The 27544-nt window shown below is 42.2% G+C and overlaps 1 protein-coding gene across 2 annotated transcripts in view; it reads left to right on the forward strand.

The window, feature by feature from the left end:
- The window catches only part of LOC144265708 (transmembrane protein 263-B-like), a 312864-nt gene that overhangs the window by 38986 nt on the left and 246334 nt on the right, over positions 1–27544 (forward strand). Inside the window, exon 2 of one of the 2 annotated variants that reach the window (XM_077818585.1) lies at positions 7612–7702. In XM_077818585.1, the coding sequence (XP_077674711.1) occupies positions 7612–7702 (91 nt within the window). Of the gene's footprint in view, positions 1–7611; positions 7703–27544 lie in introns of those variants that run through there. The other variant, XM_077818586.1, reaches the window with a different exon arrangement.

Genomic DNA, 27544 nt, shown 5'->3' on the forward strand with positions numbered 1-27544 from the left:
CTCTTCTGAAGCAACTGTGAGCAGCTAAATTAGTGTTCAGAGACCCACAGTCCTCAAGTCAGAACTGTCCTTTAAAGTCAATAGATGTGCAGTGCAGTCAAGGATATAGGGCAATAAGCTCCTGCAGCAACTTCTAATGAGACTCCCTATAGGGTTTGTGATTAATTGTTGTTGTCTATTAGAAGTGTTTTCTCCAGAGCTCTTCACCCTATTTCTAGTTCCACTGAAATAATTTGGAGGACCAAATATCAGGACTCTTCTCACTAATTACTTGGGATTATGCCTTATGCATTATAGGGAAATAAAATGTATGCAAATTCGTATGTTACTCATGATAAGGTTCTTTAATGTAGTGAGCAAGTGTGTAGTCCTGAACATGGGACATCAGTGGTGCTGACCTAAATGCTGCAGGTGCTTGTCTTCTATGAGGTGAGAGGTTTGCTTCCACAACTGGCTAAAAATTCCCTTGAATGGGCTGATCTGCCACAGAACCAGCATCTTTGATTTCAGGGAAGGGGTTGGAATGGGGGCTGAGAAGAGGCGGGGCAGGGGCCTCATGGAAGGGGTGGAGTGGGGGCGGGGCTGGGGCAACAGGGGGTGGGGTGGTTAGTGGTGCGGCCCTGGGGCCGTGTACTAGTCCTCATGTGGCCCTTGTGGTCGTTTGAGATCCCTGTTATAGACCCAAGGAAGAGTGATTGGACCCAGCAGTTGTTTGGTTTTGCAGATCTATAACCACATAGTTTAGTTCATTACACACTAGGGTGACCAGGTATCCTGATTTTATAGGGACAATACCAGTATTAGGTACCTATATAAGACAAAGCCCGATTACCCTCCTCCACACCCATCTCCTGTCCCAATTTTTTTCACGCTTGCTATCTATCACCCTATTACACACAGCTATGGAGATTGTGCTGCTCTGACTTACTCTGTGAAGGGGTAGAATCTCAAACCTAGTTAAAGGCTGCCCTGACTACTCTACTCTTTCAAGAATGAGAAAAGATCAACAACTATAATCCAAATAAAACTATAGTTGAATTATAAAACTATTTCTTCAAGACAGCTGCAGCAATCAAAGAAAATGCCAGTAGATTATGTAATTTCAGGACACATGGGTTCAACTTGTTGTTAGATATTGACAGATACATTACCAAACTAGCAGCAGTAGCTTTTCAGTGAACCCAGCAAATGAGTTCAAACAGTTATGTGCATGCTAATCTAGAAAGGCAAAGAACATTATAAAAAAGACTATATAATCTTATTAAACAATAATTCTTGTCACAGTTTTGAGAACCTTTAAATGTGCTTTTTAACTTGCAAGCTTTCAATCGCAGGTAGTTGTCAGATGTTTTAATGATGTAGTCCCAATACAGGATTCTTGTACACATTCTTGTTTAGTATGTGACATTAGTCATTAACTCCTCAGTGGAGACTGACAAATATGGATGTATAACAGATCACTTATACTTGTCTTGGCGATTTCTTATTCAGTCTGTCTTGTGGAGATTAGCTAGTAAGTAGGTTGGAGTAGATATTAGAGCTGGATGAGAATCCGATTTCTTGTTCCATGGAGAATTTCTTTCTTTCTTTCTTTATTTTTTTAATTCCTTTCACTCTAAACATAACAAAAACAAATATTTCAAAACTTCTGTCAAATGAAATTCCAACAAAAATGTTTTGGGTTGTTTGCAATGTTTCTTTTTTGACAAAAACAAAACATTTTGTTCCAATTTAGACTCTTTATTTGATATTATATCATATAATATTAAAACAAATAGTCATTTCAAAATGGAAAATACAAGACATTCTATTCTAAGAAGGTTAAACAAACCTTTCAAAATACTGTTTTTCAATTTTTCTTTTGAAACAATTTTTTTTTTTTTTTTTTGTGGAGGGGGACGTGTTTCGATGAAATGTTTCAATTCAACAAATCAGCATTTTCCAAAGGAAAAATACTCCAAAAATTTCTGACTAGCTCTACTAGATACCAAGATCGTTGAACAGGAATAAACCTCTTCAATCACTTTTTTTCTTTTTTCTTAGGAGCCTGTGTCCTTGGCAACAACTCTTCTAGTCTGGGTTGAATGGGGAAAGGATGACTGCAAGGAACTATTTCAATCTTGTCCATGGTTTGTGCTGGCAGGCCAGCATGATACAAGAACTTCTCTACTGGCCTCTGCCTTGATCACAGCTGGTTCTGTCTTTTTATCCCTAGAACACCTAATTCAGGACTAGAGTAGGCTTGCATCTAATACAGGCCGGAATTGCCATCTGGATAAATAGCAAATATTTGCAGCCTGCCGTAATCTAACTCGCTTCTTAATGGAGAGAATCTGACTCTCCATGCCGTACTTTGCAACATCACATACACTTGTGAAAAGTGAATGTAAAATGCTGTCATCTGGTGGCATTTTGCACTCTGTGTACTTTATGTAAAAGACAAAAGGTGTAAAGCAGCTGCAAGCAATGAAGAATCTCTGGCTTGTACCTTGGTGGTGGTGTCTCTTACAACCAAATTTGAGTGTAGTGATTTTTCTCTCATGTTGTCTGACTGAGGGGCAGATGGTGTTGGAGATCCTCTATAAAGTCTGTGTTTTTTGGCAAGTAGGTTTAATATTTTTATATTAAGCATATTTCTCATCTGTTGAACTGTTATTTCCTAATAATAATAATGAGGAGGAGTTCATGGAAAGGTCCACTAAGGAGTGAGAATGTGGGATTGTTAAATTTGCTGATTTGGTTTGTAAATCAAAGTGGGTCATCAGGCACTAAATAACTAATACTGGCTTGTGCTTGACTTTGTAGAATATGCACAATTTTGAACTGAAGATAGCAGATGCTTAAGAAAGTCCTTATATTTTCCAAACCAAGTCATCAGCAAATTAGCTGATACCAATGATTATCTTTCTTGGTCCCACTGAAGTATACAGCTGTTCTAATTTCACTCCCAACAGTACTGGCTATAATCTATGAAGATATTATCATGAAAATACTTTTGGTTCACAGGGAATTAAACCCATTAAGAAAATACATCTACAGGTGAAAAAATACAGTATTTATTACATTTATATCTTATTGCCTTTTATGGCTATCTAATTAGGCATATTACAATTGTATTTAGAGTACTGCACTGGCTTGCATTTCACTTCTGGATGCCATTCCAATTGTTTGCCTTAATCTGTGAAGTTCTACATGGTTGAGATCTGCCTGTTTTAAAGACCCTTTCTTCCCTCCCCTTCCATCATTCAGTTAGGTTTAAAAATTTTTTTTCTGCTCTTTTGTAGATGCTCTTGTGTTTTGGGAAGGATTTGAATGAGGCAAGAGAGGTAGCTTGGTGAACAGGCTTGTGTAGGTTGCTGCAGCCTAAGGGGTAATATGAAATACAGCGCAAAAGTTCCTGTGAATGAAGGAGATGAAAGGAGTATTAAGCATGGCTTTCTTGGTGGAGGATAGAGGACTTTGGTAATCAGGAGTTGGTGGAAACTGTAGACCTTCAGAGCACATTTTAAAAGCTCATCTATTTATCCTAGGCATTCTCATGGGGAAGGGGTGCAGAGGTGATGCAGGGAGAACATTTTGGTTTTGCTATTTTGAGAGGGTCATAATATAAATGTTGGTTCTACTAGATTTCTGTCCATGTCTTTGTCAATTGCCTGCACTTGCATCTAGAGCTCCAGATAGGCGCAGTCTTATATAAACAAACAGTGTTTCAGTTTTGCCAGTGGCGGTGTGTGGTCCAATCCTCTTTCTTCTCCTTAAGGCAGTAATGGGCAAAAAATGATGGATTTGGAGCAAGATATTTTAAGATGTCAGGGGGGTAATCCAGAATGGGAGTCTTCTAAAACCTCATATTAAATATTGTATACTCAGCTACTGCCAGAGTCCAGAATTTCTACCTTTCTCAAAATCTATCCCCAGATCCCTGAGGTGAACAAAAGGGATGATCAGGGAATTGGTCTAGCAGCCAAGAACTCTTGGGCATTAATCATGGCTGTGACAGCCTGGTGCAAGTTACTTCACTTCTCTGGCTCAGTTTCACCCTAACGTAAGCTGGGCTAAATAATGCTACACCTCCCTCCCTGGCACGGCTCTTGTGAGGTGCATGTGATGGGTTGGATCATAGAAACCCCCTTGTGGTTGCCAACTGATGTGCCAAGACTACTTCTGCTCCTGCTTTCCCTGCCAGTTTGGGACTCCAGCACCCTGTCTTGTTGAGCCAGGCATGCTAGTCTGCTCCAACACAGACCCAGGGGGTGAACCACATGCCCCAAAGCTGCAGGCTTAACTGAAAGCAGCTTAAGAAATGTTCCTGTCTTTAACACTCATATGCCCAACTCCCAATGGGGTCCAAACCCCAAATAAATCCGTTTTACCCTGTATAAAGCTTATACAAGGTAAACTCATAAATTGTTCGCCCTCTATAACACTGACAGAGATATGCACAGCTGTTTTCCCTCCCCCACAGGTATTAATACATACTCTGGGTTAATTAATAAGTAAAAAGTGATTTTATTAAATACAGAAAGTAAGATTTAAGTGATTCCAAGTAGTAACAGACAGAACAAAGTGAATTACCAAGCAAAATAAAATAGAACACGCAAGTCTATGTCTAATACAGTAAGTACTCTGAATACCAATAAATACCTTACCCTTAGAGGAATTCCAGTAAGCTTCCTTTTACAGACTAGACTCCTTCTAGTCTGGGTCCAGCAATCACTCACCCCCTGTAGTTACTGTCCTTTGTTCCAGTTTCTTTCAGGTATCCTTGGGGGTGGAGAGGTTATCTCCTTAGCCAGCTGAAGACCAAATGGAGGGGTCTCCCAGGGGTTTAAACAGACTTTCTCCTGTGCGTGGACACGCTCCCCCCCCGTCCTCCCCCCCGGCCCTGTGTAGAATCCAGCTACAAAATGGAGTTTTGGAGTCAATGGGCAAGTCACAAGTCCATATATGACTGAGTTTCTTACCAGCCAAGCCACATTCCTGGGAAAGCTTAGATGTAGATTGGCATTGTCTGTTAAGTGCTTCTTGATTGGGCATTTAACGTGCACATTCCTTTCTCAAGAAGCTGACCAAATGCTTACAAAGACTACTTAAAAATCAAGCCAGTACACACCCAATATTCATAATTTCAAACACAAAAATGATACATGCATACAAATAGGATTAATAGATTCAGTAGATCATAACCTTTACAGAGATATTACATGGCATATGTAGCATAAAACATATTCTAGTTATGTCATATATACATTCATAAGCATATTTCCATAAAGCCTTATGGGGGGCACTGTCACAGTTCGATTATTTAATTTTTATACAGTGCCTTCACTTGAAGATGTAAGGTGCTATGTAAGTGCTGTTACTAATTACAGCAAATTGGGTGGGGAAATGTATTAACTCAGCATTAATGCCACAAGTAAAAATTGCACAGGTTACAATAGGCAGAAGTCAAGGTTGCAAACATAGTGTTAATGTGACAGAGTAGCATATCTTGCCTGTTTTAATAACAGACCCTTTGTGCTTTAGTAATATGCAATTTTCTTTTCCTGTCTGTCTTGTTAAATCAGTGGCTAAGTAAATGGGTATTTAAGTTACCTGTTCAACAAGAAGAATGAGAGTAGAAAATAGTGCACATTGCAGTCTCTTGTAAATTGTGTGTGGGAGCGTACAGAATCTGCAACACTGCAGTGTTAGTCTTAAAATCAATAAGATGGAAGATGGAAAAGATCATGCAACACAGTCTTAGCATTGGATAATAACACTTTCAAGCATTTAATTTTTTAGTTTGGGGGGGAAAAAATGCACTGCTCATTGGACATAGCTGTAAGCATGTTAGCAGCATACCTGTGTTTAAGTGAGCCACTGTAAATTTCCAGCCACATATGTTCAGGATATAATTTTTAAATAATCAAATCTCTGGTTAAATCAAACCCAGTTATTTTCAAAGCGAACAAAAGCACCGTTCCCTAATGAGACTCTTGTCCACACTAAACTTCAGATTTCACTTGTTTTTTATCGTAGGATTGTGCCAAAAATAAAAGAAAATCATGTAGTTAGAATTTTTTTAAAGGGAAGTCTGTATTTTCTTTACTTTCTCATAATGTAAAAAGGGATGAAGAGGCTTTATGTTTGTTTGGTTTTTTTGACCTTCAACCAAAAACGCTTTTAGGCACACGTAAATCATGGGAAATCTCACATCCAAAGGTGGTGGTTTTGTTTTTGTTTTGTTTTAAGTTGCATGTGTGAAAAGTGAGAGATGTTATGGAAACTGTTCTGCAACCTTAACTATAAGTGACTGTCACCAGTTGGTTAGTCTCTAAGGTGCCACAAGTACTCCTTTTCTTTTTGACTGTCACCAGGGTCCATGATAAATCTGGTAGCCTGCGGCATACTGATGTGAGGTTATGAACATATCAATCATAGGGATTAGAAAGGCCCCCGGACTACTGGCATTGAATTGAGTGCTATGGAAAGGAATCTGGTAAAATGCTATTCTGCTTGAGAATCAGTTTTATATACCATGTACATATAGCTTGGGGTGGGTAAGCAAAATTAGCTTTTGATAGTTCACTGAGCTACTAGACATTAAACTTGCTCACTCAGCCTTGCCTTGAAAATACTTCATGCCCCTTGTTCTCCTTTATGCCTTTTTCATTCATAGATTATAGAGCCAGGAGGGACCATTGTGATCTAGTCTGACGTTAAATGGGGAGGGCTCTGAGTTACTACAGAGAATTCTTTCCCAGGTATCTGCCTGGCGGGTCTTGCCTGCATGCTCGGTGTCCAACTGATCACCATATTTGGGGTCGGGAAGGAATTTTCCCCCAGGTCAAACTGGCAGAGACTGGGGGAGGGGGGATGGGGGGGTGTTTGCCTTCCTCTGCAGCATGGGGCACAGGTCACTTGCAAGTTTTAAACTAAACTAGTATAAATGGTGAATTCTCTGTAATGTGAAGTCTTTTAAACCATGGTTTAAGGACTCAGTAACTCAGCCAGAGGTTAAAGGGTCTGTTTCAGGAGTGGGTGAGGTTCTGTGGCTTTCAGTGTGCAGGAGGTCAGACTAGATGATCACGATGGTCCCTTCTGACTTTAAAGATTATGAGTTTGAGGCCTCCTGTATAAAAGGCCATAGGACTTACATAATTTCCATTTGAACTAGAGCATATCATTTAGAAAGATATCCAATCTTGATTTTAAAGATTTCCGGTGTTGGTGAATCGACTACAGCTCTTGATAAATTGTTCCAATGGCCAATTACCGTCCAGATTAAAAATCTGCCCCTTATTTCTAGTCTAAATTGTCTAGCTTCAATTTCCAGTAGTTGGATCTTGGTATAAGTTTGTCTGCTAGATTGAAGAGCTCTTTCTCAAATTTCTTGTCTCCATATAGTACTTCTATACGGTGATCAACTCACTTCACTTAACTTCTCTGGCTCAGTTTCACCCTATTGTAAACTGGGTTAAATAAAACTTTACCTCTCTCCCTCCTCTTTGTCAAACTAATTAGATTGAGCCCCTTGAGCCTTTCACTATAAAGCATATTTTCCAATCCTTAATCCTTCTTGTGGTGGTTCTTCCAAAATTAAGTCCTTCTTGCTGTTCTTTCCTATAGGGGCCCAGCTCGGAAACACAGATGGTTGAAGATGAAGCTGAGACAACCAGTGAAGAACTGCCCCCTCATCTGAGGGAGGAGCCTCCTGAAGGTACAGTACCACCACCAGGATGAGTTCCTTGTAACCCATTGGGAGACCGTTCCTCGTTGGCCAGTACAGCTTTCCTGACACAGGGCCTTTCTGTCTTGAAGGGGGGTAAGAATCTTTGCTAATACTGATAGCTGAGTTTGACTTCTCAGCAGGAGCTTCTTTCTATTCAAAGAAAACTGCACATGTTGAAGTGCATGTACTGTTCCTCATGTAGAAATTGGACTCTTTGGGTATGTGTGCAGTGGAGCTGGAAGGTGCAATTTCCAGCTCAAGTAGACATACACACACTACGCTGAGCTAGTGTGCTAAAAACAGAAATGTAGCCATAACAGCGCAAGCAGTGGGAGGGGCTAGCGGCCTTCAGCATGTACCTATGGTTTTAGACAGGATTATACTTGGGCAGCTAGCCCTCCTGTCACTCACACCACTGCGGCTATGGGTACAGTCTCAGACAGGATTGTAGGTACGTACTCAGAGTGGTAAGGCCCTCCTGCCGCTTGCTCTATAGTGGTTACACTTTAGTGCACTAGCTCAGTCAGAGCTAGCATGGGCATATCTGCTCAATGTGGAAATTACAACTTTCAGCTCCAGTGTAGACATACCCTCTGAAAATAAGGCTTCTGATTTAAAATTGTCCTGGTTGTTGACTGAGGAAAACTAGTTCCTATCTTGTCTTATTTGTGATTTACTGTAATTATGGGGAAAACCTCCTTAGTAGGTAATCTGTTCGTTCTCCTTGCCTCTCTCTGCAGTACCCTGTTATATGACCCACCCCAGAATAATCAAATCCAGGCTTTATAGGTTTGCCAGATTTATTTTTTTCTTTTCTCTTTGCCATTTCTTGGAAACTGGTTTAGCAGTCTGAGAAAGAGGCTGTCAGTCAGCAGGAGGATCAGAAATGCCAATTTTAATTAAAAACCTCATTTCCAATTATGTGGCCTGGATTATACAGGGAACAAATCTCTTCTCACTGTATGAATGTTCCCAATGCTGTGCTGAGCAAAATAGATGCTGCTTTCCTTTGAATCGAAGCTGCGAACACGGCAGCACATATGATTCATCTTTAGCTTTGACTTGTCTCCAATTCAGTGACTTTTTAAAAATACAGTTATTCATAATCTCTCTGGAAGGCTTAACCCAGAAAGCGCTGAGCCTCTTATTAACAATTTACTATTAAAATGGGGGTCTCTAGCTTGTCAGATGTCAGTGGGAACATGAATCCTTTTATTTTGTATTTCTAATTACTTTTCTTCAAAGGGAAGAGCCCATCTTTTGTGTAAGCGACACAGTGACCGTCACAGTCTCAAAGGGGATGTGTACTGGGTAGAATAGCTCTGTCACCTTTTGCTCAGCATTCTGCTGTAGCTTCCTTGTCCAGTGCTGAGTACTGGTTCTCCTGTCTTGCATGCTCTGCTGGTTCTTTACCAGTAGATTCTAATATGGAGGTAGGTTCAACGCTGACTTACCCAGGTCCTCTTCCTACTACTACCTTAGACTTTCAAGGTACTGGGACCAGGTGGAAGGGCTGTGAATTCTCAAACTGTATTTAAGTTGTTGACTAAATAGATTTTTAACTACGTAATATATGAGGATTGCTGTCCCATTGGCCACAATATTACTTCTTTGTGGAAACCAGTGGGGATCCTGGTGTGTTGCCGGCTGTGAGGTTGCCATCGGATGTGATGGTGTTTCTGTGAAATACAAATGCAGTCCATGATTTCTTGTGATGGGTGAGACACCTGAATGGTCACCAAAAGGCACCTAAATGCTTGTTTTGTTCAAATTCTTTTTGCCTTGAATCTACAAGCTCTCTGGAACTTTAGAATTGTTGGTGGATTAACAAGAGGGCTGGTTGTCTGGCCTTTTAGTCTTTGGGACAGTGTTTTGAGCCTAAGTGAGGGAAATTTTAATGGTCTCATCTCTATCTGTAGTGATGGTTAAACCAGGATGCAACCACCACATATCATGGGGGTAAGGATCTCAGTTACTGCTCTGAGTCAGGATTAAAGTGAATTTAAAGACTGAATAAACCTCAAATGGTGAAACGTAGGATGTCATCTTTTCACATTGGTGTTACAATACAGGGAATACATTTTTCAGCTTTCACCATACCTGGCCTTTGACCAGTGGCTTCGTTCTCCTGAAGCAATTAATGTAAGGCTTCTGATAAAATATTTGGCTAAGGAACTTGCAAAAGAAGTCTTTTGCATTTGCCTGTCATCCAGCCAGGTTGAAGGGTGATAGAAAACGTGTAATGCTGGCAGCTATATTTCATCTTGAGTGCGCTGTTGAGTAGTCTAGGATAAGCACATGTTCTCCAGCTCTTTCCATCATTGCTGATACTAGGACAGAAATGTATTGGGGATGATGTGGCAGGTGAAATACTCAACAGGTAAACAATCAGGGCAGTAGATATGTCCCTTGTCTTAAATACTGAGCTCCATGCCTACCTTTGATTTGTAAAGTGCAATTAAATGTAGCAAAATGAGAAGGATGGATCCCCAGGATGCTGAAAATCTACCTCTTCTGTGCTGTCCTCTGGGAAGCAAAGGAGAGCTGGAAAAACTGCCATAAAATGATAGGATTGTGCTGTGGTTACAGGTGGTCCTGTATGTTGGTGAAATTAAGCAAGCTCTTTTAGTTCACAAGCTGTGGTTCTAACAATATACACCAACTATACTTATTACAGAGATTCTGGGAGATAGCAAAAGAGCTTAGCTACAAGAGCCATTAAAAATGGCGTACAATAAGTCTAGATCTTTGAAGTTCTTTTAATAGAAGATGCAATTAAGCACCATCTTCTTGCAGTCATTCTTTTATTGCTGCCTGTTCCTTTTGATAACATTTTCCCAGTTAAATCAAATACTTTGCAAAAAATACAGTAAATCATGTTGTAACTGTGCTGCATTCTTGTTTCTTAGCATCTATGAATTGGAGACAGTTTCTGCTTACCTTCTTTTAATGAGAGCACAAGGGACGGCAGGCTTTCCAGAGTGTCTGCTTTTTTGGCTCAGTCCAATATTTCACTAAGTTGCATCATAGTGACTTCAGTTTCCAGACTGAAAAGTGCATTTAATCTCATGCTGGAGGGAAGGGAATTGGAAGGTACTGTACTATATATAAAGATAAAGTAAAATCAAAAGCTGGTTCTACAGGGGTTGTATTTTGTTTCTGAATAATACTGTAGCACACTCCTCTGCAAATGCAGGACTTTAACTCATTTGGTTTTATTCTCTTGTCTTTCCAGTACCCTCAGTGACTAGAATAGAGCGGTCTAGTCACAAAGCACCTTTTCTCATGCATATGAGTTTCACAAGTGCAACACGAGTAGGGAAAAGCTTAATTTCAGATGGTGACATTAAAACTACTTTTATCTTGGATAAGCTTACATAAGTGTGATGAGTAATATAGTGTTGCTCTGCTTTCTGATGGTTCCTCTGTCAGCCTCATAACATTTGAGGCTTTAAAATATTCCTATAGTGTATAGTTACAAATAAATCATGTAAGGAAGAAATTTTGGTTACACCAGCTAAGGGGTACGTCTACACTTAACACTGCATATGCTGATGGGAAGGCTTCTCCCATTGCTATAGGTAATCCACCCTGCCAAGAGGCGGTAGATAGGTTGACAGAAGAATTCTTCCATTTATCTAGCGCTGTTGACACCGGGGCTGAGGTCGGTATAGCTGCATCTCTCAGGGGTGTGGATTTTTTACACCAATGAGAGAGATACCAATATAAGTTCCTAGGTTAGACCAGGCCTAGGTTAGAAATTGGTAAGGCGGGTTTCTATCCTTAACCAAGCTCCAGTATGTACTATTAATATTTCATATTTTTTGATGCTGCTGCTGTTAACTTTTGTTTTACTTGTGTAATCCGCTCTGAATCCAACTGTTATAGGTGACAGTATATATTTTAGCTTGTGATGAAAGAGGACCCTACTACTGACTATATCAACACACCCTTTTTTTCTTGAGTTCAAATGGAGAATGATGTAAGAGTGTCTTGATAAGGACAGTAAGGACAGTATGATATCAAAGTTTATTACTCTTGCAAAATTAAACCTGCCAAAAGGCAGAGAGCAAACGTTCTTACCGGACACCAATTTAAAGGTTTTTGTTGAGAATTCCTTGTGTAGACACATGAGGGCGCTGCATGCTTAATAACGCAGCAAGGAGTCCGGTGGCACCTTAAAGACTAACAGATTTATTTGAGTGTAAGCTTTTGTGGGTAAAAACCTCACTTTTTCAGATACATGGAGTGAAAGTTACAGATGCAGACATAAATATACTGACACATGAAGAGAAGTGAGTTACCTCACAAGTGGAGAACCAGTGTTGACAGGGCCAATTCGATCAGGGTGGATGTAGTCCACTCCCAACAATAGATGAGGAGGTGTCAATTCCAGGAGAGGCAAAGCTGCTTCTGTAATGAGCCAGCCACTCCCAGTCCCTATTAAGCCCAAATTAATGGTGTTAAATTTGCAAATGAATTTTAGTTCTGCTGTTTCTCTTTGAAGTCTGTTTCTGAAGTTTTTTTTTGTTCACGTATATAATCTGTCCAGTCCTGTTTCTCCCAGGAGCTGCTTTGGAGCAAATGTTCTTATAGGTTCTAGTGCATGAAATCTGTGGTGTGTTTGAGGTTTTAGATACCTTACTTGCTTCCTTGGATGGGGGTGAGATAAAGTATTTAGTCCGACAAACTGCTCTGTGATACCCCATGGGGGGCTTTATCAGCCCCCTCAATTTTAGGGGATTGGTGCTAGTATGCCTAGTGATCTTTTACCTTTTAACTTCATGCCACCTCCTTTTTTCATCTCCTTACTCTTTGATCTGGTCCATATCCTATGTAATAAGAAAGCGCCTTTAGCAAATGGTTAATGGTGGTAACTTGCATTGTATGAAGTGCTTCTCACCCTGATGGTGTGCTAAATGCTTCACAGTATACAACAGTTCAGAGGAGTTGACAGCACCTAGCTTTGAAGGTCAGCAAATTCTAGAGTGTAACAAGTTGGTTTTAAAAGCAGCCCCCTGTTTTGCTCTGATCACCTGGTGACCTGTTGTACTTCTGTGCTATTTGTTGTGGCATGTTAAACTGTGGGAACATAAAGCTAAAAATTAGATATGGCATGTTTTAACCTTAATACTGGTGAGTCCTCTCTGATTGCAAGGCTGTGTTATTGGTTATGACAGCAGTAGGAGGAGCCCCCCCGTTGGAAGTTTATAAACCAGTTGTTCTCCTCTAATGGAGGTTTGAGATCTTCGTAAGTAGTAAACACTAAAGTTCTTATTACCAAACTTTGTTTGGAGGAGATGGCCCTAAAGCAGGGGCGGGCAAACTTTTTGGCCTGAGGGCCACATCGGGTTTCCGAAATTGTATGGAAGGCCAGTTAGGGGAGGCTGTGCCACCCCAAACAGCCAGGCGTGGCCTGGCCTCCACCCCCATCCGAACCCCACCCCCGAAACCCCGCTTCTTGCCCCCTGACAGCTCTCCCCAGACCCTCCACCTCTGACTGCCCCCCACCACCCCATCCAACCCCTGTTCCCCGCCCCCTGACCACCACCCCGAACTGTTCTGCTCCCTGCCCCCTTACCATGCTGCTTGGAGCACCGGTGGCTGGAGGTGCTATGGCTGCGCTGCCCAGAGCACCAGGACAGGCAACCGTGCCACCCAGCTGGAGGCAGCCACGCCACCGCGCAGCAGAGAAGACTGGGTCAGGCCGCGGCTCTGCAGCCCTGCTGCCCAGAGTATTGTGCGGGCGGTGCAGTGAGCTGAGGCTGCGGGGGGAGAGGGAAACAGCAGGGGAGGGGCCGGGGTCTAGCCTCCCAGGCCAGGAGCTCAGGGACTGGGCAGGAGGGTACTGCAGACCAGATGTGGCCCGTGAGCCACAGTTTGCCCACCTCTGCCCTAAAGTGTGAGTCTAGTATCTGAACCATCTGTGTTTCTCTGCACCAAAAGTTCCATTCCAGGCAGACACCTTCATCTCTTCTAAGGCAGACACATTGAGTTCTATTTAGTTCATTTTAGGAGGGCTCTTTTGAATGAGAACTTCTAAAAACTAGGTCCTCTCAGCTCTGCATGGTTATCCTCAATCAGGGCTGGCCAAACTCTGGCTCATGAGCCACATGAGCAGCTCTTTTACAGTTAAAGTGTGACTTGCTGAGCCCCCACCATGTGCCCTCCACATTGTCCCCCTACCAGACTGGGCAGGGGGAAATCGGTGCATCTGCCCTGCGGCTGAGTGGTGGGACTGGGGGCTTCTGCCCTGCGGTGGGACTAGGGGCTTCTATACTGCAGGGAGGGAAGTTTAAGGGCTTTAGCCCCTCAAGGGAGTGTCAGGGCAGAGGCCCCGGGTCCCAGCAGGCACCACTCCGCAGGGCAGGTTGTGCGTGTCTTGTGACCCTTGAACTTCTGAAGATTATTGTATGTGACTTGGAGGGTCAGTAAGTATGGCCACTCCTATCCTAGATCCTGGAAGACTTCTTGTAGAACAAGGTGTGACAGCAGGGTCTTTCTCAAAACTTACCCTCACCTACTGTGCTGCAATATGCTGAGCACTGTTTGCTTGCTGCCACTACCTTAAAAGTGTCTGAATTTCAGTAGTTCCATGTGTACCTCAGGGCCAAAATGCATGTGAGCCTTTTACAGGGGCACATGGTATGGTGCATGTGGGATCCTTCAGGAGAAAAGTGCTACACCAATGTGCAGTAGTGTTTATTACAGCAGGACATAAATAGTTTTAAATCGGATCTAAGAGCCTAATATCAGCTATCATCCATTCCATGGATGCATGTTTGACGCTACTGACTTTATTGTAGAATAAAGATGTGGGGGTTAAGATGTGATATTTTCATCCCACTTGCAGTACATGTGGTAGCCATGTGTATCTAAGCATCAGGGTGTTTCCTATGCGCTTGCAGCAGGACCGAACTCTCTCTTGTTCTGTTGATATATGGATCACCAGGGACACTTTCACAGCTGAGTTCTTACAGCACATATTGGTATTGCTCACAGATTACTGTCTTTGGGTATATGTGCATAAATGTTAATGGGCTAGGCCATGTTTTGCTGGAAACAGTGGACTCTAGGTATTACCTTGAGGATCAGAGAGCTCTCAAAGGGCCAGCCACATGTTCAGTTTTAACTTTAGACCAAAATATTTGGGTCTAATGTACATAACTTCTGTTAGGTTCTGACTACTGCTTTATGCATTTCAATCCAGGGACTGTTGTGCATCTAGAATGTTGCTGGAGGCAGTCTCTGTATTTGCAGTCACGGAGACAAATGAATTGTATGGGCTTTTCTCCTCTTCTTACCCCCAGCACTGCAGTGTCTGCACTGGTGACTAACTATTACCAGCAGACTAAATGATCATAGCTTTAAATCCCATATCAAGAGTGCTACAGACATGAGCCATGCTAGATTCTCAGTCCTGCTACCTGCAAGTTTTGTCTTACTTTTAAAGCATGGTATAAAAAAGTCCCTAAAGGTGACCCCCGGGGTATCCGAATGGTAGTGATGTAATTCCTCTAAAGAAGTTCCTATTTGTACCAGCTCTCTGTTTCCCTTCAAGTGATCTATATTAAGCCCTGTACCATAATCTTTGTTGAGCCAATCTAAAGAATTAAACCTTATTAAAATGCCTTGTGAGACTGAGTGTTTCATCCACTGCTTTCAGTTAATCTGCCACATAACTGTTTTCAGTCATGCTCTGGCAAGTCAGTTAAGCAAAACCACATCTTTTGTAAAATCCTACTGGGCTGCCATCAGTTAATTATGCTTTCCAAGGTTCTGTCCGACTAAATCTCTGACAATGGCATCTTTTTTGCACAGTAGATCTTAAACCGTCTGCTTGGTTGTTGGCTACAGCTTCTGCTTTTTGTGTGTTTATGGCTAGTGGAAAATCTTTTGCCTTAAGTTACGTCCATGAAGCCCCAAGGGGGAGAAAGAATGATCTTGTGGTGAAGATAAAGGGCTGAGAATTTGGAGACCTGTAATCTGTTCCTGGTTATACCAGTGACTTACTGTGTGTTTTTGGACAAGTCACTTCCCCTCTCTGAAAGTCAATTTCCCCCCCACCTAAAAAATGAGAATAACAATTCTTTCTTATCTTTGACTTCACTACTTCCTCTTTCCCCCCACTCTTACCCCTCCCCCCCAACAGACCTTTCTGATTTCTCTGCTGTCCTCCAAAATAATTCCTGGGTCTGCAGAGAGAACTAACCTAGAGCATCAGCGCCACCCTCCACACGGGGTCTGCCTTAACATTTTTTGCCAGGCTTGTAAAACATTTTAACATCAGTCTAGCCTATGCAGCTCCTATCCCGCTTCCTTTTATTTTAAAGGCAGCCAAGATTTTCTTTTATGTTTCCAGGTTCCCCAATGGTCAGCTGTATTTTTGCATGCTTTATTTCACTGCACTTCTTGATGAGCTCTTTTTGGTATTTTTAACTTCCGATTGCTTTTGGATTCTTGGTGTAGCACCCACTCGGTGTTGTTGCAGTAATAGACTTATAATTGACAGCATGAACTTCCAGTTCAGCAGCCATATTATACTCTCTCCTAGAAACAGCATGAATGTTTAAATTCTTGGCTTCATTTTCTCCCTCACCCCTACTCTTGCTTCTACTTCTCCCGGTCTCGTATGGTATAATGAGATGTTACTTCGGCTGCTCAGCATCCCTCTCTCCAGCCCACACCATGTCCCACAAACCATTGTCTCAGTAAATGTTGTATATGTGCACAGCATCGGTTTTTAATGAGACTATAAAAAGACTTCAAATGCTTGGCCTATTCCAGAAAAGAGGTTTGTGCAACTTAGACAAATAGGGGTAACCTCTTATAAGTGGTTCTTGTCCGTTCAGTAGGCTTATATGGTGAATCAATAAGTATCTAGTTTTCCCTGAAGGTGTTCATACTCTGCCTATTTTACATGTATACTCATGGTTTGCCTTCGTACATTATTTGTGGGAAGAATGCATCATCGAAATGTAAAGATTTTCAAGTGGAAGAGCCAGTAGGAGCTTCTGTCAGGGGTTTTCTTCTTTAGACAGAAAATGCATCTTTCTAGTTATTCGTAAATGGTTCTGGGAATGAGTCTTTAAAAAACAAAAAAAACCCCAATCCCCCGCCCCCCCCCCCCCCCAAAAAAAAAAAAAACACCTCTGGTCATGTCTGTTATGGCATGGGACCATATCTTATTCCATAATTAAGGTGACAGTATATATTTTGCACTTTAAGGTGTGTAGAATCTGGATGAGTAGATGGGATGTATATCCCAAATAGTAGATATTTGCGTGCGCACGCACACACATTTTTTTCAAACTTTGGAGCCTGAAGTTAGGCACCAAAATAAATGTAACTTAATTTCTCACATGTCCTAAGCACTCACAAGTTCTGCTGCTGTTAACAGGAGCAGCAGATGCTCAGTGTCCAAAAATCAAGCTAAGCACCTGTTGCTCCCATTGAATTCAGTGGAATTTGTGGGCACTTATCTATCTGTGAGAAATCAAGTGGCTTTTATTTAGATGCCCAAATATGGATTTAGTTGCCTAATTTTAATACCCAGGTGTGAAAGGTATGGGGGGCAATATATATTGTTTTCATCACAAAGATTTTTTACATATGGAAATGCACAAGGTTCACTTCATCCACCTCTTCAAATGCAGCCACATCTGGTACGAATGAGCACAACTGTTTAACAGCTGCAGCAATAACACTCCTCAACAGTTTATTCTTCCTATTCTAATTTTAGGGGAGCAGAATTTAATCACTTGATCTAGTATTTATCTTGGACACTAGGATTAATATTATCCTTGTTTTTGTTTAAATGCCAAGTAAGTGTTAGTGACTACAAGTGGCCAGGGCCTCTTGACTTTCTCTCTTCCCTACGCTATTGCATTATCTAAAAGAAGATACCTCTGCCACTTTGGTGCTCCTTGACACCAGTGTAGAGCGTAGCTTTGGTTTTGAGTTGGAGGGAAGTACACCACCTTCTGAGTCATCTGCAGCACTTCTTGCAGTACCCTGGCTTTTTATTTGCAGTCTCTAATATTGCTTGACCTCTCCTCACCTTGTGGAATCCTAACAAAATCACATCCAAGATAATATAGCAGCAAGGCAAAAAGAACACTGAGAAAAATGGTAATGAAAAGTCATTTGGTTTTCACACTGTTAAATACGCTTACAAAACAATAAAATTTTTGTAAAAGACTTGTAAAAAAGGTAGTTAAATGTTAGCTCTTGCCCTCCTAGCTAAACATTTCACGAATTGTGGAATAGTCTTCCAAAGAAAGAGATGGAAGCAACATCACTTGAGACATTTAAAAACAGATTCTACAGTGCATTAGAAAATGTAATGTAGGGTACAACCTTGCACTAGCAAGTAGATGGCGATGTAATAAAGCTTTTATCCAGCTCTGCTTTCTCTGAATCTCTGACTGCTGATAGGAATAAGATGTTTTTCTAATGATGTGTGGAGGATGCTCTAAAAGCATATGTGACAAAGTTCCTCCTCTACCTTGGTGGGTCCCGCGCTTACTGGCGGATTTGCTTTCCTCAGAGATTCACGGCAGCCCTCAGTTTGGCCATTTTTGCTAGTGGCTCAAACCTGCTATCCACTCAGCTAACCTCATCACTGGCCAGCATGGGGAAATGGAGAACAATTCCCGCAGTCTCTGTGTTCCACCTAATGGGTCAGGGACAGGCCAGATCCCTTTCCAATTTAGACCTTCCCTTCTGGTGTTTCTCACAGACCACAAGTCAACTCCTCCTGTGTCTAGACAGGAGTTAGGAGGATGGGGGAAACCCGAGCCCACCCTCTACACTGGGTTCCAGCACAGGGCCCTGTGGATAGCAGCTGTCTACAATGTTCCCCGTATCAGCTGCGTGACAGCTACAACTCCCTGGGCTACTTCCCTGTGGCCTTCCCCCAGCATCTTTTTTATCCTCACAACAGGATCTTCCTCCTGAAGCTTGATCATGCTTGAACTCTGCACGGCTTCTCACTCCCTGCTCCTGGCCAGGGGCAGCTCTACCAAATTGGCCGCCCCAAGCAGTTGCTGCTGAATTGCTGCCGCTGCAACACGAGCGGAGCTGCCGCCGAATTGTCGCCGCAGGACGCGGACTGCCGCCCCAAGCACCTGCTTGGAAAGCTGGTGCCTGGAGCCGGCCCTGCTCCTGGTGTGCCCCCCTACTAACTGATGGGAGGTCTTTTTTTAAACCAGGTGTCCTGATTAGCCTGCCTGCCATAATTGATTCTAGAAAGTTCTTAATTTGCTCCAGGTGTCTTGATTAGCTTGCCTGTCTTAATTGGTTCTAGCAGGTTCCTGATTGCTCTAGGGCAGCCCCTGCTCTGGTCACTCAGGGAACAGAAAACTGTTCTAGTGGCCAGTAGATCTGCCTACTACCAGACTCCTGTACCTGGATCCCAATAGGACCAGACTCCTGTACCCCACTGATCTGGGTCTGTCACACATTAGTGGGCTTCTCTGACCTAAAGTTTTGGAATTGTCCTCTCCTGTCCACTCCATTTTCCATACCTGGCCTGCTTCTGTCTGTTTGCTAAGAGACATGTTAGCTAATACTGAGGTTTTTAATATTCCCCTCTGCCTACCAGAGTGTGTACTCTTACTGTGACTAACATACTTAATGTTGCAGTCATCATTACCTGAAATCTTAGACTCAAAATGGGGGTTATCTGTCTCCTGTTGCAAAATTTTTTGATGGTTTATAATTTTGTATTTTGCTTTGTACTGAATTAATGTCTGCGTACTCTGCAGAGCATGCAAAAAAGAAAATGAGGTGAGAATTGTTTTCTTGCCCTGTATAAACTGATTTTAACTTGAAATTTAAAGATTAAATGGTCACACCTGATGCTTCTGGCCTGTAACAAGGGCCAGGATCTGGGATTCTTAAATCAATATTGCAGCAGGTTGGAAAGTAGCTTACAAGTGGAAGAAGAACTTGATCATTTAGAATTGTCATTACTTTCCAGCACCAGTGTGTGAACTGCAGCTTGTGAGATAATCCATGTAGGTGTGGTCTCCCCAAAGGATGGGCAACTGATGAGCAGTTTAGAATGTGTCTGTGTAAACCTGTCACTAAAATAGCTAGTTAGTATCTATCAAGAATCTACAAGAGAGAAACGAGTGCTCATATTGAATCATACCAGTTTCATTTTTCTTGCAGTTGAACTTTATCATAAAAAATGCAATTGACCCTTGCTAAGGTTAAACACCAATGTTTCTATTTGTACTCTGTATACTTTTGGCTATTTTCTTGTTTCTTCCTGATATGCATTTATCTTCCAGAGAGTTCCTGCATTTCTTGGCTCCAAACACACCATCATTATGTCTTACTGTCTAAAAAATAATATTTGGTTAGGCCAATCGTTGGTATGTAGAGAGATATTGGACTACAGTTGAATAGAATGTATAAGGAACCACCTACTTAATTATATTAAATGCCAAAAAAATCACACCCTGTACTGACTAAATGTTAATACCATACTGTTAGAATCAGGACACTGGGAAATGCAAAGTAGGGTTCCAATTTAACACCATCATTGGCTGTGCTGCTTGTACTGTGCGTTTTATAGCCTGATATTATGTTACAATGTTGCAGGTTTTTGCATTTAACACCTTGGTAGGTGTTTTACTTTAAATAACAAATAAGAAAAAATTCAGAGCACTTTAGCGGTGAAGCTTGTAAGTGTCTTGATCCAGAGCTATCAAGCTTGTGGACCTCACATGGTCTTACAGTGGAGTCTCTGTAATAATTTTTCAGATTTGAAGAACAGACACCTCTTTTATGTTTTCCGTGGAGAATAATTTATTTAGGGGCATACGTAGGGTATAATGGGATGTGATTAAAAAAGGGAAATGGCTATATATCAGTGAATATGTCTTGCCTATGAGATCGATTGGGCTGTGGTATATCATCATAAGAGAATAATAGAAGCCTCATCACTTGGGAAGGTAACTGAGAATGTGGTGATAAGTAAAATCCAGCTACACTTAACTTCCTCAGATTTCTTTGCTCCACGTCCTTGTGAACTGAGAATAGAATATGGAACAGAGGCTGTATGAGCAGGGTTTATTTAAAGATGTTACATGTTTATCTCTTTGGGTATCTGCACTGCACTGTAAGCACTGGGTTAGTGGGATTCAGATCTGTGAATCCTGGGTTTGTAAGATCAGGGCTTAATTGTCCATATTCTTTGTTGACCTTCAGTTAAGAATTTCTGGACCTGGGCCCCAAACCCAGGCTTCAGTATCCACAGAGCAGTACGCAGACCTGAGTCAAAATGTCATATGCTAAGCTTCCTAGTACTCTCCCCAGCTGTGGCTGCTCTCGCCCTTGGTTTGTGGTGCAGTGTGGGAAAACTTGACTGTCCACCATGTACAGTACAGAAAGGTACAGCCCACCAGTGCAAATTGCTGAGCTGTTTTTTGAGTCAGCAGCATGGAGGAGTCACTGTGTGAAGAGCTTCTTTTGCTTGGGCTTTCACTCCTGTTTCAGGAAACGGGCAGAGCATCTGAGATACTGATGGGCATTTCAGAGGTGTTTTCTGACCTACTGAAGGTTCCTAACAGAGGAGGGAAGAGGAGTTCAACGATACAGATATAGAAGACTCAGACTGTCTGCTGCTGCTCATGACTCTCGGTATAGCCGTTGATGCATCCTGTGTACACGGGCACTTCTGGCGCAGGGCGACAAGCACATGCGGACCTGTGTTGTCCTGCCATGGGTCCAGAACTGCTGCATGAAAAAAGCTACAGTTCTGGAGCTTTATAAGCTGCTTTCTCTGACCCTTCAGCATCATGATGCATGTATAAGGGTAGCCATACTGGTCCAGAAGGAGGTTGGTGTCACTGTCTGAAAGCTGGCTAATGCAGACTGCTCCAGTCTGTTGCTAACCAGTTTGGTGTTGAAAGGCAACTGTGCATAAAGTGTGGCAGAGGTTTCTGAGGCAATCAGGTGTGATTTACCCAAAGATGCTGGGCATAAATGATACCTCTGAAGTAATTGCTGGCTTTCAGAGAATGGGGTTTCTAAAGTGCTCCGGGGCCATTGCTGGGACTCATACCCGTAGTTTGCCCTCCTCAAGGATATGTACGTAAACTGTAAAGGTTACCTGTGAGACGCTGTACGTCAAAGTAGCACCACGGAACCCCCATATTCGCTATGGTGATATGATTATGATATTTTTTGTACAAAGTATGCCTTGTGGGGGTATAATTTTAAAAGTCTTGGTCTATTGAACATTAATATCCTGTTTGGATTGTATGTACTATCATTGAATGTGAAATATTACTATGTGTTACTGAAATATGTTGTGAGGTTAGAAACCCCAACAACCAGCCTTTCAGTTACAACTTTTGCCTTGGTTTATGAAACCATGTCCTGATCTCAGAGGACCTTATGAAAGAAAGTTTTAATTACACTCTCAGCAGGTATAGAAAGGTGGTTGAATGTGAAATCCCATCAGTGCTGTTAACACACCCATTTCTGGATTCCAGTGCCATCAATGCTGTCCATGTTATTGTGGTTTGCTGTGCTCACAGTCTTTGTGAAGCCAAAGGTGAGCCATTTCCCCCGAATGGACCTGTGACAGTAATGGATTGCTAAATTGGTACACTCAACCAGAAAGTGAACCTATCACACCTGGTGCAGGATGCACCCATGCAACAGAAATCAGGAATGCTCTGTGCTCCCACATTAGGCACTTGCATGGGCCAATAGAAGAGGGAGACTCGTATATTTATGAATGTGTTTGTAGAATGATGAGAGTACCTTATTTACTGTAACATCGTGCAGTGAAGTGGGGGAGTAGTTAAGTATTTTAGTTATGGATGAGAGGATGGCTTATGAACTGGAGGTGAGGATTGATGTGTATTGTACTTGTTGGTAACATGACTGCTTATGAAATGGGGAGGGGAGCATGTGACGAACTATGGATTGATGTAAATGTATTGAGAAATTGGGTACAACTTTAGTAGTCCCTTATGTATTTGTTTATTATTTGAAATGTGCATTATATGATGGTAATACTTTCTTAATAAAATAAAAGCCTTTATTTTTTTGAACAGGGATGTATTATTGTACATAAACTATATTAAACCATTGCCAGGCAGGCCAGCTGCCATTAGCACACCAAAACACCAGTAATAAACCAACACCAAAACCATTAATGAAATAGTGTATAAACTGAACATTTAACAATGCAAACACTGTTAACCAATACCAAGAAATGAAGACCCTAATGTGGCATGTTCCCTGGGCCCATGTTCTCCTTCCTTTTCTTGCATGTTTACGATGCACTTGGCACCTCTGCACAGGGGTGAAGGCCTGCAGGTGGTAAATTTGTACTGTCCAGCTACTGTTGCATGGGCCAGCCAACCATGGATTTTTCCACAGTATTCCTGGACTGCAGCACATGGTACAGTGCAGGAGACTCAGGACATGGTGCAGGTACAGTAGGAGCCAGTACTCTTGCAGCCAGAAGTGCAAGCAGCCTCTCAAACAGGTGTTTATGCTGTGCTCTATCTTCTTCCTTCAGCCGATAGTCCTGCTCCATAAACTGTGTTGCATGCCTCTTCTTGCACATTGCAGTTCTGTCCTGTTGCTCTGTAGCCTATCTGTGCCTTTCCACTTGCCATGAATTCTTCTCCTTCTGGTGTTGGCCCTGTCCAGAATGTCCACCATAAATTCATCATGGAAACACTTCCTCTTGGACTGATCCGTGACAGTTCTGAATCCCAGGGACCTGCTGGAGTCTGCCTGTGCTGCAGAGGTGGAGGGATCAGCAGAGGCAGAAGGACCTGGGCCCAAACTGTGTCCACACTTCAAAAGAATGGAGTTTGCACCCGAGTCCTTATGGGACTTGGGCTTGAACCTCTTATCCCCTCCCCCCAGGGGATCCTAGGCCTGAAGGACTTGCTGGCAAGAGTCAGGCAGAATTGGGTGTAGATAGAAGTGGGGGTTGGGCTCGAGCCTGAATCTGAGTCCAGACTTATATTGCAGTGTAGTCATAGCCTTTGTAAAGAGGAACAAGGCTGAGTGGGTCCATGCTCATTTCCTTAAATATCTGAACATCCACAGTAGTTAAAATCAGCTGGGCAACACTTCCTGTCACAACCCAAGTTGGTATACTCCATATCTGATGTCAAAGCTTTCTCAGGTGATTGACCTTGGCTTTGTAATTTGTTTCCATTGGACTAAGTCCAGCCATATTCTGTGTGATTTCCCAGCATGGTCATGTGTTTTATAAAACTAATATTTAAATCTAGATTGGGAAAAACATTAACAAAATGTGCTCTGTGGCGGGTGGAGGAGCGGAGGGACAGTCTGAACAATTCAGACTCAGGGTATTCTCCTTTTTGTCCTTCTCCATAGCTAACATCTGTAACTTTACAGTTCATTGGTCTAATTAAGAAATGATAGCTGGGAATATTTGCTTTACATGTTCAATGTAGACAAAATGCTCTTGACAAAATTGGGGACTGCAAAAGGCAGGGTCTGACTGAGTTGTCCACGTAGAATGCTTCACACTAATTCCATTTGGTTCTGTGTGGGTTAGTGTTCTAAAGAGCAGATACAGACATTTTCTGTGAGTGTTGTTCATAGTGAGCTCTCTGATGGGAAAGCTATCCGGTAATAGGAATTTTCCATTCTTCTATCTCTTTTTAATTTTCGTTTGTTATGCTCTTACTGCAGACAGCCCTGCAGAGGGCTGCAGAGGGCCAAAGTAGACATTAATCAGAGTATTAAACTGTGCTTAAACGTGTGATGACAGTTATGATTAGAATAATAGATTGGCAATTTTTTTATATCATTGAGCTTACATTTGCTGCTTCCCTGAGTTTAAATTCCAAGATATTCAGAAAGTCTTTTTTTCCATGTCCTAATTAATTCATTTCAAAGATAAAATTTGAAAAGGTGGCAAAGGGATTTTTCCCCCCAGTTCTCCCTCTCCCTCCTTAATTTCAGTTTCTGCTCTCCTTTTTTTCCTCTGTCTCTCTCCCCCATGTCAGGGTTTTGGGTGTACAGCTCATTCCAAAATTATCACCCATGTGTGGGATATGATTAAATGGGGTGTGCTTGGGAAGCGAATGGGAGTTGTGTGTATAAGACGATGTCTGAAGAATGAGGGACTGTTGAATGCACGATATTAATTAATAGGCATAGAAACAAACAGTTGTGGCCTTAAGTTACATTTTCACATCACACACTATAATTAGGTCCCACACTTATGACAAAACAACACTGAGCCAGTTCAGTAGGCCGCCACAGAGCAACGTAAAACAAAATATGTCCTCTAGCCTGTGTTCAAACACCACATGCAAGGTTTAAAATACACAAACAATGCTGTCCAGAGTTGTGAAAGGCTATGGAGGCAGACAGCTGTAGTGCATGGCCCTATGGCTGTAGCGGGGCTTTCTTGGTTTTGACAGCTCTGTAATAGTGTGAGCTGAATGGTCTTTGAGCCTGCCCAGCAAGCTGATCTCAAACAACAAGGTCAACGCTTCTGACAGCTGCAAGTGGGAGAATAATCTGTTAAAGAGCTGCTGACGCCTCATGGAGGAATGAAAAATGGGTCTTTTTGCAAGCAGTTCTGCTTGCATTGTATACAGTATATTTTCGTATCCCTCCCTTATCCACAAAACTTCTGTGTTCACCTCCTCATTCCAAAAGTGAAATTCTACTCCTCTGTCTGGCATGATCCTTTCCAGAGCAACAAGTTGTGCTCTCGCAGATAGAGAAATGTGAGTGGAGTGGAGCAAAAGCAGCTGGAGAAAATGAACTGTTGAGAGAAACCCTGTTCTAATCTTGATGTCATCATGAGTTATGTCTAGAGAGATGAAATACAGAAGATATATAATACACAACACAAGCGGAACTATTTTTCAATAGCCAATCTTTCATGACGGGTCAGCAGCTCTTTAAAAGGTGCAGTGAAGGCCCAGTGTATTCTAAACTTTATTATTAGTGCTAAATAATCAATTCTTTTTGCCAGCCCCTACATTTCCCCTCCTGGTATGCAAGTGTTTCAGAAAATGATGTGGTGAAATGGGGACTCTGGGAGGCTACAGTTTGTAAAAGCATGTGTGGCTGGGAATCCCAGAGGAAGATCTTGCTGATTTCCATTACTAGAGGAAAGCTGTCCGGCTTGCTCTGAGACCATCAGTTGGTTTGGAGAGGAAGACCTCCTTCCCCGCCCGCATCACCACCACCCCAGTTTGTGCTGAGCAAAGCCCTCAATCAAAAATGCTGACCCCTGCTGTGTTATCTTGTCTCTTTACTCATTATTCCAGTTTTCAGTGTAGCAAAGAGCTGACAGGAAAATGGAGTCTTCAGCCTCGCTTGGAATACCTAGGATGTGTTTGCCCAATTGTAACAGACAAGTAGTAGAAGGGTCAGTCATTCAATTGCAGAGCAACTCCAGCTGTGGACACTGCTTCTGTTTCTAAAAATTGTCGTCAGGTACGTCCTTTCAGGTTTTCATTGCTTCAGACACAACCATCAATAGAGTCCCTTGTTGGGCTTCTCGCAGTTTGGGCACCCATGAATTTCACACTCTTTTTAAAACAGGTTTTCCATTTATAGTACTAAAATCTGTCTTCCGATTGTAACAGGCGCTACTGCTCTTTTGGATTTAAGACTTTGTTTCCTTTTAAGTTATCCTACCCCAAAGAAGAAAAACTGCTGTCAAAACATAAAGTAGTAAATATCTGTAAAGCTGAATGGCTGGGGGTGAGGGTGGGGTTGGGGACAAGGGGAGGGAAGAGAAAGGTAAACTGACCCTGGTCATGAGTTCAGCCGGAATGTAATAACATTAAATGAAGTTCTGTCCCGGCACACATGAAGACATCCTGACCTTAATTACCTCTGATTTATTCATCATGGAAATGGGTTTCATCTCTCTTCCATTCCTTGACTGACAGGCAGGAGTAATTTCTCTGGCAGTACAGATGAGTACGCTGTGGTAGACTTCATTTGCCACATTGACAGGAGCAGAGTGCCATCAACCACAGAGTTAGTCAGAGAAATATTTTCCTTCTCAGTCTTGCACTCTAACATGAACATGATATATGTGTACCAGTGGGGATAGGAGGAAGGTCACTGAATTGTGTGAAACTGAGACATGCGTCCCCTTTGCTGGTTTATACTTTCTCCAATGTACAAAGAGATTACAGGAATAAAAAAGTCAAACAGCAATTTTCTCTTTTTTTGAAGTCATTGATTTTAAAACAAAATACAGATAGGCAATGAAAAACAAGCAAACACTTTATGCACACGCACACGCACACACAGACCGACCCTGCAACACCTCCGTAGCAACAAAATAGGCCTTCTTCTTGCACATCTGTGCTCTCCTTTAGATGAGAGAGTCTTCACTATTGCATGAAATTCTTCAAGTTTGTCATTACTCTCATAAACAGGATGGTCATATGAAGCAATTTCTGCCATGTCAAGATACCATTTTCTAAAGAGCTTTTCCATCTTCTGAGGATCAGTCTTTGCACAACTAAAAGCAATTGCAATCTTTTTTTAAAAAAAAAATATGATGTAGCCAGTTTAATTGAAGAAAATTCATGTAGCAAAAATAGTTCTGACTCATCTGACTGTTTATGCCTGTGGTGGGGCAGAGAGGCCCCCATGCCTGCAATAATGGGGTTAAGGAAGCTGATAGGCTCCCCACTGGCAATGATAGGATTAGGAAAAGCCTGTGGACCCAGTTGGCCCTGCCCAACTACACCTGCAGCCAGTGTCAGGTGTGAAGAGGGGAGGTGAAAGTAGAGGGCCTAGCTTAGTCCAGAACAGACCAGGAAGGAGGAT

The sequence above is a fragment of the Eretmochelys imbricata genome, chromosome 6 (assembly GCF_965152235.1).
Source record: "Eretmochelys imbricata isolate rEreImb1 chromosome 6, rEreImb1.hap1, whole genome shotgun sequence".
NCBI lineage: Eukaryota > Metazoa > Chordata > Testudines > Cheloniidae > Eretmochelys > Eretmochelys imbricata.